This window comes from Phalaenopsis equestris, unplaced genomic scaffold (genome assembly GCF_001263595.1).
Source record: "Phalaenopsis equestris unplaced genomic scaffold, ASM126359v1 Scaffold000428, whole genome shotgun sequence".
NCBI classification, from domain to species: domain Eukaryota; kingdom Viridiplantae; phylum Streptophyta; class Magnoliopsida; order Asparagales; family Orchidaceae; genus Phalaenopsis; species Phalaenopsis equestris.
In genome coordinates, this window is record NW_018164869.1 from 5,682,002 (window position 1) to 5,694,011 (window position 12,010).

General features: G+C 37.2%; 1 protein-coding gene across 1 annotated transcript in view; it reads left to right on the forward strand.

Moving 5' to 3' along the window:
* Positions 1-5,879, forward strand: part of LOC110027422 — a 39,331-nt gene extending 33,452 nt beyond the window's left edge. Inside the window, 2 exon segments of the mRNA XM_020728865.1 lie at positions 4,973-5,041; positions 5,631-5,879. Coding sequence (XP_020584524.1) covers positions 4,973-5,041; positions 5,631-5,763 — 202 coding nt within the window. The 3' untranslated portion in view covers positions 5,764-5,879.
* Positions 5,880-12,010: the final 6,131 nt, after the last annotated feature.

Below are 12,010 nucleotides of genomic sequence, written 5' to 3' on the forward strand. Positions count from 1 at the left end.
GTGTGAGGTGAGACTAACGTAAGGGGTGTGATCGGGTTGCGGCCGTACACAATTTTGAATGACGTGCGTCCAGTGGTTTGGATTATTGATCTATTGTAGGCAAATTCGACTTGAGCGAGATTGAGATATTACTTATTAAAATTTTTCCCTATGAATCATTGAAGAAGATTACCAAGATTCTTATTAATTACTTCAGTCTGGCCATCTGTCTGAGGATTTGTTGCAGAACTAAATTAGAGTTTAGTGCCTAATTTGCTCAAGAGTGTCCGCCAGAAGTGGCTCAAAAATTTAACGTCCTGATCAAAAGTAATGGTCATGGGAATGTTGTGAAGCTGAAAGATTTCGCGAAAGTACAAAAGTAATGGTCCAGTAGCAGGCGACGAAATGCACCATCTTCGAGAAACGGTCAACTACTACCATGACAAAATCCTTATTTCTTTGTGTGCGTAGAAGTCCTATGACAGCCCATGCTGACATCAACTCGAGGTGCTTCAAGGACCAGTAAATGTGTGTACAATCCTGTATTTTGGCCACGTGTTTTGGCGATATGACAAACTTTACATTGTCAGACGTGTCACTCTACATCTTGTGTTAGTCGGGGCCAACAAAATGTTCTTTCACGAGTGAGAGTTTTATCTTTGCCAAAAGGGACGGCCAATCCACTACTGTGGTTCTCCTGGATGATAGCTTCGCATAGAGAACATTGAGGAATGCAAACTTGTTGTGGCGGAACAATTTGTCGTTTTCTTTGTAGAGCTGCCCATGAGTTTTCTTCCTACACTGTTCTCAGATTTCCTGGAAGTCTACATCTATCTTGTATAAGCCTTTGATAACTTCAAAGTCTATCACGTGCTTCTGCAAGGATGTGATTAGGAGGTTACGACGACTTAGAGCGTTCGTGACACTATTTTGATTTCCGGCTTTGTGTTTGAGTAGGAGCTGGAAGGACGCTAAAAATTCTACATAGGTAGCGTGACCCCCTTTGAGTTTATTCTCACTTTTTAAAAATTTTAGAGCTTCATGATCCGTGAAGTGGGTAAACTCGGTGTGAGTAGGTAATGACTCTAGTGTTTTAGAGCCTAACAATGATATAAAATTCTTCGTCATAGGTGGAATATCTTCATCCAGTCTCATTTAGTTTTTAACTAAAATAGGCCATGAGGTGACCACCTTTACTTAGCATAGCGCCAATGCTTACGTCGGAAGCGTCACACTCAATCTCGAATGGTTGGTTGAAATCAAGTAAGACAAGAACTGTGGCTTGAGTGATATTTTCCTTCAATATGTCGAAGTTGGTATGGGTTGTGACCGTCAATGTGAATTCTTTCCGTTTCAACAACTTTGTGACGGGTTCGATGATAGTGCTAAAGTTGCAAACAAATTTTCAATGGAAGAAGGTTAGCCCTAAAAATTTTCGAAGCTCGGTAAAGGATTGCAGTGCGGTCCACAGCTTACGGTTATTTGTTGGGTCCATTTGTATTCCCGTGCTAGACACAATGTAGCCCCAAAAATCAGATTTAGTTTGAGGTAGTGACACTTCTTGGGGCGAGCGTACAGTTGTTCGGATTCTAAGACCTCGAATACCGCTCGTAGGTGTTGCAAGTGGTCTTTTTTGGGATTTATTATAAACCAAAATATCATCGAAACACCATGAATTTTCCAATATGCACTCTAAAGAGTTGATTCATTAGCTGCATGAAGGTGTTGGGTGAGTTGGACAGGCCGAAAGAAATTACTGTCTATTCATAAAGGCTATCTCGTGTCTTGAAGGCAGCCTTCCACTCGTTTACTGATCGCATTATGATCTTATGATAAGCACTCCGTAGGTCAATTTTTGAGAAATCGGTGGCGCCGTATATTTAATCTAAGAGATCGTCGAGTTGTGTTATTGGAAAGTGATATTTGATTTTAACTTTGTTGATGACACGACTGTCAATGCACATCCATTAGGAGTCATCTTTCTTGGGTACGATGAGAGCGGGGACAATACATGAGCTGGTTTTTTCGTGTACTAATACTCTCTTAACAAGATCTTCCACATAAAGTTGGAGTTCCTTGTACTGTGGGTCGTAATCGGTAGGCGGGTCTGTTTGGTAGAACCGACCCTGGTGTGAGATTGATGGCATGTTGGATGTCTCGTAGTGGAGGTAATGCGTCTGGGAGATCGCATTGGAATGTGTGTAGGAGTGGTTTAAGTTGTCTGAGTATCTTATTATCCTTGTTAGTACCTTCTAGGAGGATCAAAGCTAGAGCTATCAGTGTGTTCCGAACTGATTGCAGGAAGGTGGCCCACAAGATTAATGCGTCTTCGGTTTCGATCGTGGCCCTCTCATCTTTTACAGGTGATAAAATGATATGTTTTTCATCATTCTTGAATGTTTAGATGTTTTTGAAGCTGCCGTGCTGTGTTTTTTTGGTCAAATTGCCATGGTCTTCCTAGGAGAATTTGTCATGCTTCCATTGTGACTACATCACCTCAAACTTGCTCTTGTAGTTGATTGCCGACGGAGAATTCGACTAAGCATTGTTGATCGACACAAATCTCGTTCTCTTTTTGATCTAGGTGAGAGAGTAGGATCGTAGATGTTTTTGTGTGGCTAAATCTAACTTCTTGAACATTAGGGTGGATACGACGTTTTCACAACTACTGCCATTGATGATTAAATTGCAGATTTTGCCTTTTCCCGTGCATGTAGTACGAATGATGCTGTGTCGTAGCCATGAAGGGTCTCTTTCGGGTTCTGATTGGAGGACCCTCCGCATGACCAATAGTTCGCCTTCATCACTGGGGAAGGGAAGTGCTTTTTCCGAACCATCCTTAGATTGAGCTTCCTCGATTTTATCGATGACTCCTTTAGTAAAAGAGACAATGCATGTGGTGGGGCAATTGGCGTAGATTTTGTCGTACCCGTGGTATTTAATACATTTTCATGTAGGAACTGTCATAGAGGAACTTACCCTTTTGAGTTTCGTGATGCTCAGGGTGGTTTTCGTGCCTCCTGGTAGTGACCAACCAGCTTCTGACGTGGTCTTGGAGATAGATGTGATTTGAGGTGATGGTTTGAATGCCGATAGCTGTCGGAAGGAGTTTTGAGAATTGGCTTCCTTTTGTTGTTCTACTTTGAATGTGAGAGTCTGGACATCGTTTAGTGTCTAATATGGCTGAAGTTGTACAATGTTGCTAATTACGGGTTTTAAACTCTCTGAAATAGCGGGCGATTGTGTGCTCCTTTTGTTCGATCAGTTCAAATTGTGTTGTGAATTCCTCGAACGACAGGTCGCACGACTGTAGGTTATGGAGCCGGAGGAACATCCTGACTACAGTGGGGGCGACATGTTTTTTTTAATTTTTTTTTTTATGCATTGTCTTCTTTATTTGACCCACTTAGTGACTTGTCGTCCCCATCACATTGTCGTTGCCGTTGCAAGTTGTCCCACCATAATGACGCGCTTTTCTTTACTTTGATAGCAACAAGCATAACCTGTTTGTCCTTGGGTACCTCCTTGTAATCAAAGATACGTTTGATCACTTGCAACTAGTCGATGAAGTCGTTGAGGTCTGCTTCTGTCGAATTCCGGTAGGTTTGTTTTAATGTTGATATTCTGATGGGTGCCGAAAATGAGTTCCTTGTGTGGTCTCCTGCGATAGTGAATGCTAAAGCGGCTTGGGCGATATTCGTCATCACTGACGTTATTGCAGTGAAATGGATTTAGATCGTCGTCACGGTCTCCTATTCGACTCTTGATGTCACAGCCGAGAATAGGTATTTTCAGGTCCTGTCATTCAGCTCAGTTAATCGTTGTTGTAAGAGACAAATCTCTCTTTGTCTTCTTTCCGGGTTGAGTGTGGTGGAGGAGTCGGCGACGACTAGAGGGGAGTCAGATGAATCTTCAATGCCGAGGAGTTGCGGAGAGCCAGTTACAGATGGTTAGCGGAGGTAGGAGGGGTGCTGGACGATCCGAATGGTGCGGCAGCCTACTGGGGAAGGGCTGGGAGGCAAGACAGACTATTTTGGGGGGCTTAGAGGCATGGCCTTCTGCTGGGGGACATCTGGGAGGTGCGACAGAGAAAGGAGGAGATCTAGGGAGTGGTGCAACATTAGGGTAAAGGAGTCGTGGCTTGCGGGACTGCTGGTGGAAGCCTAGCGGGAGGTCGAACAACTCGCTGGAGGAACTGAGAGGGCGGTAGTGACAAGGGGAGATGTCAAGTGGAAGTAGTGGAGTGGAGATCCACACCACATTGGTGGGATACAGCCGTAGCACCACTCCACTGAAGGATATAACCTCTAGCGAGGGAACATGAGGAAGAATACCTAAAATCAGAAAACCAACCACTGATTAATTCCTAAGCAAAAACACATAAATAGAGAGTAAACTAGTAGCTAGCAATGGCAAGATCTGAGAAAGGAAGATGAGGAAATGGTAGGAAATGAAAAGAGGGATTGCAACAGCTAGGGGGAGGAAGGGGCGCTGCAACGGGTAGGAAGAGGCAGAAGATTAGGGCATGAGAAAGAAATGATCGCGGAAGAGGAGTGGGATCGGGAGATTTAAGTGGATTTGAATTGTCCCGGTCCAACAGGGACGCTGGACTGGTTGAATATGCCGCGCCTGCGGGCGTGAATTGCTCGCGGGTGTGAATGGTCCCGTGTCAGTCAGTTTCTCTAATGATATTTCCTTTGTATTTTAAAAGTTAACTGACCTGTCTTTTCATCATTATGCTGGCTACTTTGAGCTGTCTCTGAATTAATTTGGAAAATAATTTGCACTAGAGTAAACTTATATTTAACAGAATGTAAAACAGAAACCATGCTAAATTGATTCTAGAAGGTTATATTTCTGTTCTTGTTAAATTATGTATGTTAGATTTGCTCAGGAAAATTCGTTTACTGCTTGGTTACAATGAAAAGTAAGCGCAAAAAGGGATATGTTCTCCAACTTTTCTGTAAGTGACACCACTACATTTTTTCTACAGGGCAGCTGTTGGACAACCGAGATTACTGGTTCCAGTGGCTATTGTTATGATATATAATCGGTGGAATGAGTAAGCGTATTTCTGTCTTTAAACTTCCACTCATAACTATCCTTCTATTTTCAATGTTATCAAGTTGCTTTCTGGAACTTGTAGTTATTTTACCATATTTTATCTAGTAAACTGTCAGAATAGTCCCCCTTACATGCAATCATTTTAGTCTCGGAATTTATAAAAATATTAAATTTGGCCCCACACTATTTTCTTATGGGCGAAATTAGTCCTCATTGGGACTATTTTATCTCATATTATAAAAGTCCCGGGACTAAATTGTCACTTATATAAATTTTGAGATTAAAATGACCCCTAAAGGCGTGCACACATCAAAACATTGTTGTAATCTGTCTCCAAGCAGTTTTTTTACATGTATTTACATTTTGTATTTACAAGAACACCCTTCATTGTTCCTTCCATTCCAAATCTATTCAAAATGAAAATTCTCTGTATCTGTCCCTCCACTGAATTTCTGTATTCGTACCTGCTGTTGCTCACATATCCTTTGCATATTTTGCATTCAAGAATAGGTAGGTAGGTAATTATATAGATTAATACTGGTCTTTATGGATATAATTATTTTGCACGTGCTTCTATTTTGATACAGAATACTAGTTCCAGATCATGGGTTCGTACACTTGGAATTGATACCCATGCTTGTTGGATTCTTCACCTATAAAGTTGCCACTTTTGCTCAGGCTATTCAAGATTCCATCACTTCGGTTGATGAGAAAAGCTAATTCTAAGCTTTCGTTATCTTCTATTGTGCATATTATACAATCATTCTTGCATTTTGTTCTCTTAAAGATGAGAATCTTTCTGGATTTGAGGACATATTTAATTGTAATTTTTTTTTGTTGGTATTCGGTAAAGCCTGTTTTCATCCTTTAGTCTTGATTCTGTCTGTAGGTTTAGGCCCATAGTCTTTATTTTTCTTGTTCCAAAGGATAAATTGCCTTGATACATGCATGTTTCATAAGCTCCTAATATTTATATATTAGATTGTTTGTTATTGTCGGGTCCCAAGTCTTAGATGCGAGTGGAGGGCTGTGTTAGGTAGTTGATAATCAATGTGAAGTTTTTTTTGAAAAATATCTTGACGTGAATCATTTAAATTGAAGATCAAAGAGATTATCTTTAGATGATTTGGTCGCATTAGATGCCTTCCATCTAATGATTCGGTTAGGAAAGATATTTTAGATTAAATTTATGTTAAGAAAGATAGAGGTAGGCCTAAAATGACTCAGGCATGATGTATAAAAAAATGATCTTAATGTATTAGAGTTAAATGAAAGTATGACACTCAATAGGACGATGGAGAAAAATGATTCACGTAGTTGATCTCATGTATTGGGACGATAAAGGCTTGTTGTTTTGTATTCTTTTATACAACAATTATGTGTGCGTGTTTATAGCTAATGATTTTTTTTTCCAATAAAACGAGTTAATATAGATGTTATTTATATTTATATTATAGATTTAAAAAAAAATCCTAGATGAGGCCAGAGAGACAAGCAATATTTCCAATCTTGAGACTTGTTTTATTGAATTAGGACAAGTTTTTCTTTTTACAGATAAGCTCTTTAAAAGTCAATAAATCACTTTTTAATGTAGCTTTTATCAAATGGCCCTTCACTATGTTTTTAGTCCTTTCAAGTCACCAAAGGACAAAGTGCATGGAAACAAGGCTAAATTCGAAGAATTTATGAAGTTTATCTAATGAGTAATGACAATGACCTTGTTCGGAAAGAAAAAAAAAGGAATATATGAAATGCTCTAAAATTTTTTTATTGTTTTCTAAATTTTTATATGGTGGAAAGGTAGTTGTTGTAACTATATGTACTAAAGTATGATTATTTGAAAAGCAATTTTTTTTAAAGGAATTTTTTTTTAAAATAATTTCTTCATCACATTTTTATAATTGTCTTCACAAAAAACTTGTAGTCAACTCAAACAGCCTAGTAATTCTCATTCATATTACCATTGAGCTTGTTGCATGCAAGAGATCCAGTAGTTAGATTGTTAGAGGGAGAAATAATTAAGGGCCAATAACATAAATATTATATGTCAGACACCTAAATCTTTATTTTTACATTCATGCCATTCGAACCATTAACGTCACATCAAAATTATTACATTAACTATTTTTTTTTAAAAGTGAAATACACATTTCAAGCACAATTTTATAACACTAAGATGTTATAATTATAAATACCATGCTTTGTGTTAGAAATATAAATATATAATAATTGTTGAACCAAATTTGTCCTGTGAGGCATGCCCAATGATTAGAGCGGTAGGAACCAGAGATGAGAGAAAGAGAGAGGATTTCAGGATGTTAAATCCAAATTTACTCCATGAGATATGCCCAAAAATCAGAGCGGTAGAAATCAGAGATGAGAGAAAGAGATATAAGAGGGCACACAAAAACTGGCCCCATAGGAGCAAACTGGGGTATTTTCAGGTTCTGTGACCTATTTTTTACATATAGAGAATAGAGGTTACAAGAGGGAATGAGAGGGAGTTCTTCTTATGGAGTATGATTCTATAGAAAAGAGCCAAAAGCTTATTTTTACTAGTAATGGTCCCCTATTTATAGAAGCTAAGAGGCCATAAATTGAAAAAAAATACATTTATGTCTCTGCTTTAATAGAGGTTGTCATTTGTCATGCTTTTTCGTATTTGTAACTGATTTTGACATCTTTTTGTGTATATGAACCATTTGGTCTGCAGTTCCTCAAGTCCATCGGCTATCTTGTTTGGGTATTGGTCGACCTTCATTCCGAGAAGCAAGTCGAATTTGAGAGCGGCAGTCCGTCGACCTTAGGGTGGTCCATCGACTTGCCTGTTCCTTGTTTATTTTTGGAGATCTTTAGGGGAGTTGTTGAGAGAGTCTTACGTGATACTTGTGATATTGCTGGGGTTATTAGACCTTTGTTCAGTTGTAGAGAGCTTGTTTGTTCTTTGTTGGCCTAGGTGGACCTTCGGTCGGTCGTCATTCTTTTGGTTAGTTTTTTTGTGTAATTCTTCAGCTAGCCAAATTTATGATCTCAATTTCTCAACATTTGATTAAAGAAAGGCCGGCGGAGTAAATTATGTGTTTTTCTTAATGCAACAATATCAGGATTGCAAACATTAAGGGACTCGTCCACATAAAAAATAGCCACTTTTTATAGAAAATAGGCAAAGGAAAGAAATCTCCTCGTAATTTGTGGTACCTTAATTTAAGTTTCTTTCCTGTCAAGTTAATAAAGGCAATAGGTATGACACATTGTATGTGATGAAAGCAGTTATGACATTGTTGGAGGTGGCCATATTATAATCTTTACTTGCTATTTAAGTTCCGTTAGAGATAACTATGGCGTATGTCTGGCTCTGGATGTTATGTGCCTCCCATTCCAACCATTACACATTCAATAATGAAGAAAAACACACATTTCCATTCGACATCATAGTTTAAGCAGAACTATTTACCAATATCACATTAAAAGATTTTTTTATTTTTTATTTTTCAAAAGATTGGCCAGAGGCTGTGATACGAGGCCCCAACCAACCTCATGTGTGAAACTGCTCGATCACGCACATTTGTGGGCTCGAATTTGTGACCTCAGGGGACTTAGAACTAGGGCTGTCAAAAAAGCTCGTTGTTCGCGAACAGTTCGTGTTCGGTTCGTCAATGAATTCGTGTTCGATTCGTTCGATAAGTAAACAAGACAAACGCGAACAAATTTTTTTCGTTCGGTTAGTTAAACGAACCAAACACGAACAGTGATGCGTTCGTTCGTGTTCGAATCATTATTGTTTGAAATATAAAATAATATAAAATAATTATATATAAAAAATTTATTATATTTTAAAACATTAAATTTTATAAATTATAATATATAATAAAATAATAATAATAATATATTAATATACTATAGTAGTAATATACTAATATAGATATTGTATATTTATATAATATAAGTTATATAATTAATATATAATATTATTTTTATATATTAATATTAGAGATGACAAACTAGCTCGTCGTTCGCGAACAGCTTGTGTTCGGTTCGTGTTCGGCTCGTTCGTTAAGAAACGAACACGAGCTTATTTCAAACAAACTAACTTTTAAACAAACCGAACACGAACACAAGCTTTGTTCGTTCGTGTTCGATTCGTTTACACCCCTACTTAGAACTGACTACGCAGATGTCAACTAAAGAGTCATGTCGAGCGACACTACCTTAAAAAAACCTTAAATATATAGAAATAAAAAATAAGTAGAATGTCAAAAGGGGGCTAATATAATCATTCCTTCTAAAAAGTGATGTGTCATGAACAAATGGTTATCATGAGTCGTGAATCTCGATGTATTTTGAGCTAGAAATGTTCAAAATTTTAATTCAAGATCATTCGAGTCTCGTTTTCAATGAATTTATAGTTGAACTGGGGTCTCAATAAGATGAAGTTAATGGTGTTGAAAGTGATCCATCCGAGCCCAAATAAGTCTAAGTTAAATACTTGCAGCATAATCAAACGTTTTGGTACATTATTGAAAGGTTAAATGATCTCAAAATTTGTCATTATTACATTCAAATTTTGTGCTTCGCCAAGGGAATCCAACATGCCCAATATCTTTCAATTTTGATTTAATTAAGGTACATAAATGCTAAAAAAATTCATGAGATCAAACAAATCAATATGAACAATCTGATAAAATGTTGGTAGATTGATCAAATTTATGAAATTGCCCATCAGAAAAACTATAAACAGACCCCCACTTCTTCACATGAAGAGGAGAGGAAAATAGAAGACTGAGTTGACCACCAAAACTAAACTCTTAAAGTCTCACCAGCTATCAACGATCACCTCAAATCCCGGCCGACCACCAGATTTACTACAAAAATGTCACCATTAACCATCATAGGTCATCATTCTGAAAAACTCCAAGCATTTATATTTGTTGAGTTATTTCAAAGTAGTTGCGATTTTAACATTATCTTGCAATCTTATTTTCCATAAAGTGAAGAGTGGGCCTCTATACTTCTTATTACATATTGGATTAATTTAAGTGAGTTATATTACATGATCATTTTTCTTTTTCAGGCTTTTTCCACGTAATAAATTTTGGTGTTACTCCCACGATTTTTATTTTATTTGTGTGAGTTGAATCTTTATGAAATACTAAAACCTTAAATTATTACTCAACGATAGCAATATTTCTACCACATAATAATAGTTGAGGATTGTTTCAGCCCATGTTAAAAAATTTGGGGACTAAATTTACATTATCATACTTTGAGACTAAAATAATGGATCATGTGTGAAAGATATATGGTTGGCACAATAGGCTAACAGGCTAACAAAAGCTTCAAGCTAATTTTAGTTTTGTAATTAACATAAAGGACTAATATTTATATTAACTCTAAATAAAATAATCAAAGCATCTACTCATTATCACCTTTTTATGCTGTCGGCGGGGATAAGGTGCGTGTGTGTGTATCTTTAAATTTAATTTAATATACATATAAATTTGGATTTTAGAAAAATCGTGTTTTAATTTTGAAAAAAAAGTAATATTTTAATTTTTAAAAATACTAGACCGAACTGATCTCATATAGACAATAATTTAAATGATCGAGCACAACACCGCAATAATTTAAAATAGTGTTTCAATCATTGCTCTTCTGCCGCTGTCGACCATCACTATTATCCCCCGCTCCTCTCCCCATGTCATCAAGAATCCTTGCTAGCTAATATCATATCTCAAATATTGATGTAACATATAATGATGTATTAAAGATTTGATGATAACTTATGGTCTCCGTAGTAGTTGATCACCTCACACTTACCACCTTTGACCACTGTTGGCCACCATTGATCGCTGTCATTAACAATCCCAATTTGTTAATGACGTATCTCAAATACAACTTTAACAAAAAAATATCATATTAAAGTCCCTATGATAACTTCCGGCTTCCGTACCGTCAAATCACTGTTGATCACCACCCATCAGCCATCGTCGACCACCGCTCACCGCTCTTGCTCGCCTGCATCGGTGACCCTTGCTTGTCAGTATCGTATTCCAAATACGTTCATAATGTATAACATCATATTGAAGACCTAGTTATAGATTCCAGTCTTAACAGTAGCTCCAGTCTTAATAACAGCTGACCACCGTCGATCGTCACCACTTATCGTTGGCGACCACCTACCATCGACGACCACTGCTTACGATCGTCATAGCCAAAATACAGCGGATGTTCCTAACACATGTATCTTGCTTTACCATGTATATCAATAAATCCACTATTTTAAGAGAATGGGTCCATCCACCAAATACAACCTTTATAATAAACTGACACTATTGTAACCCCAACTACAACCTATGTTTCCAACTTCTTCTACAGTTTTCAACTACGGTCTTTGGGGCCAACTGGCGCTTTTGTAACCCCCAACTATGGCTTTTATAATAAAATACTACTATAGTTTCTAACTATGGGCTCTGTGGCCAAACACTATTGCACTCGCTAACTATGACCTTTGTGGCCAATCACTACTATTACAGTTTCAAACTATAGACTTTGTAACAAACTATTACTATTATAACCGAAAACTAAATATGTTGTAGCCCAAGTAAGATTATTATTGCTGAAATACTATTATATATCTATGATTATCAGCTGTATAATATCATATTTCCAAATTCAGTAGAAGAGTGGACCTACGTACTTACAATCACATAATAGATTATTTTGATTGGGCTAGGCACTGTAATTTTTTCACTTTAGGGTTTTTCACTTAAAAAAACTTGGTGTTTTATTCTGCTACTTTTTTATTATCTTTATGTGTCGCTAAGACATTTTCATCATTTGAATTCTAATACATACCGTTAAGATAAAAAAAAAATTAATTATTTTTTAAATGTGTCTCTCTCTCTCTCTCTCTCTCTCTCTCTCTCTCTCTCTCTCTCTCTCTCTCTCTCTCTCTCTCTCTCTCTCT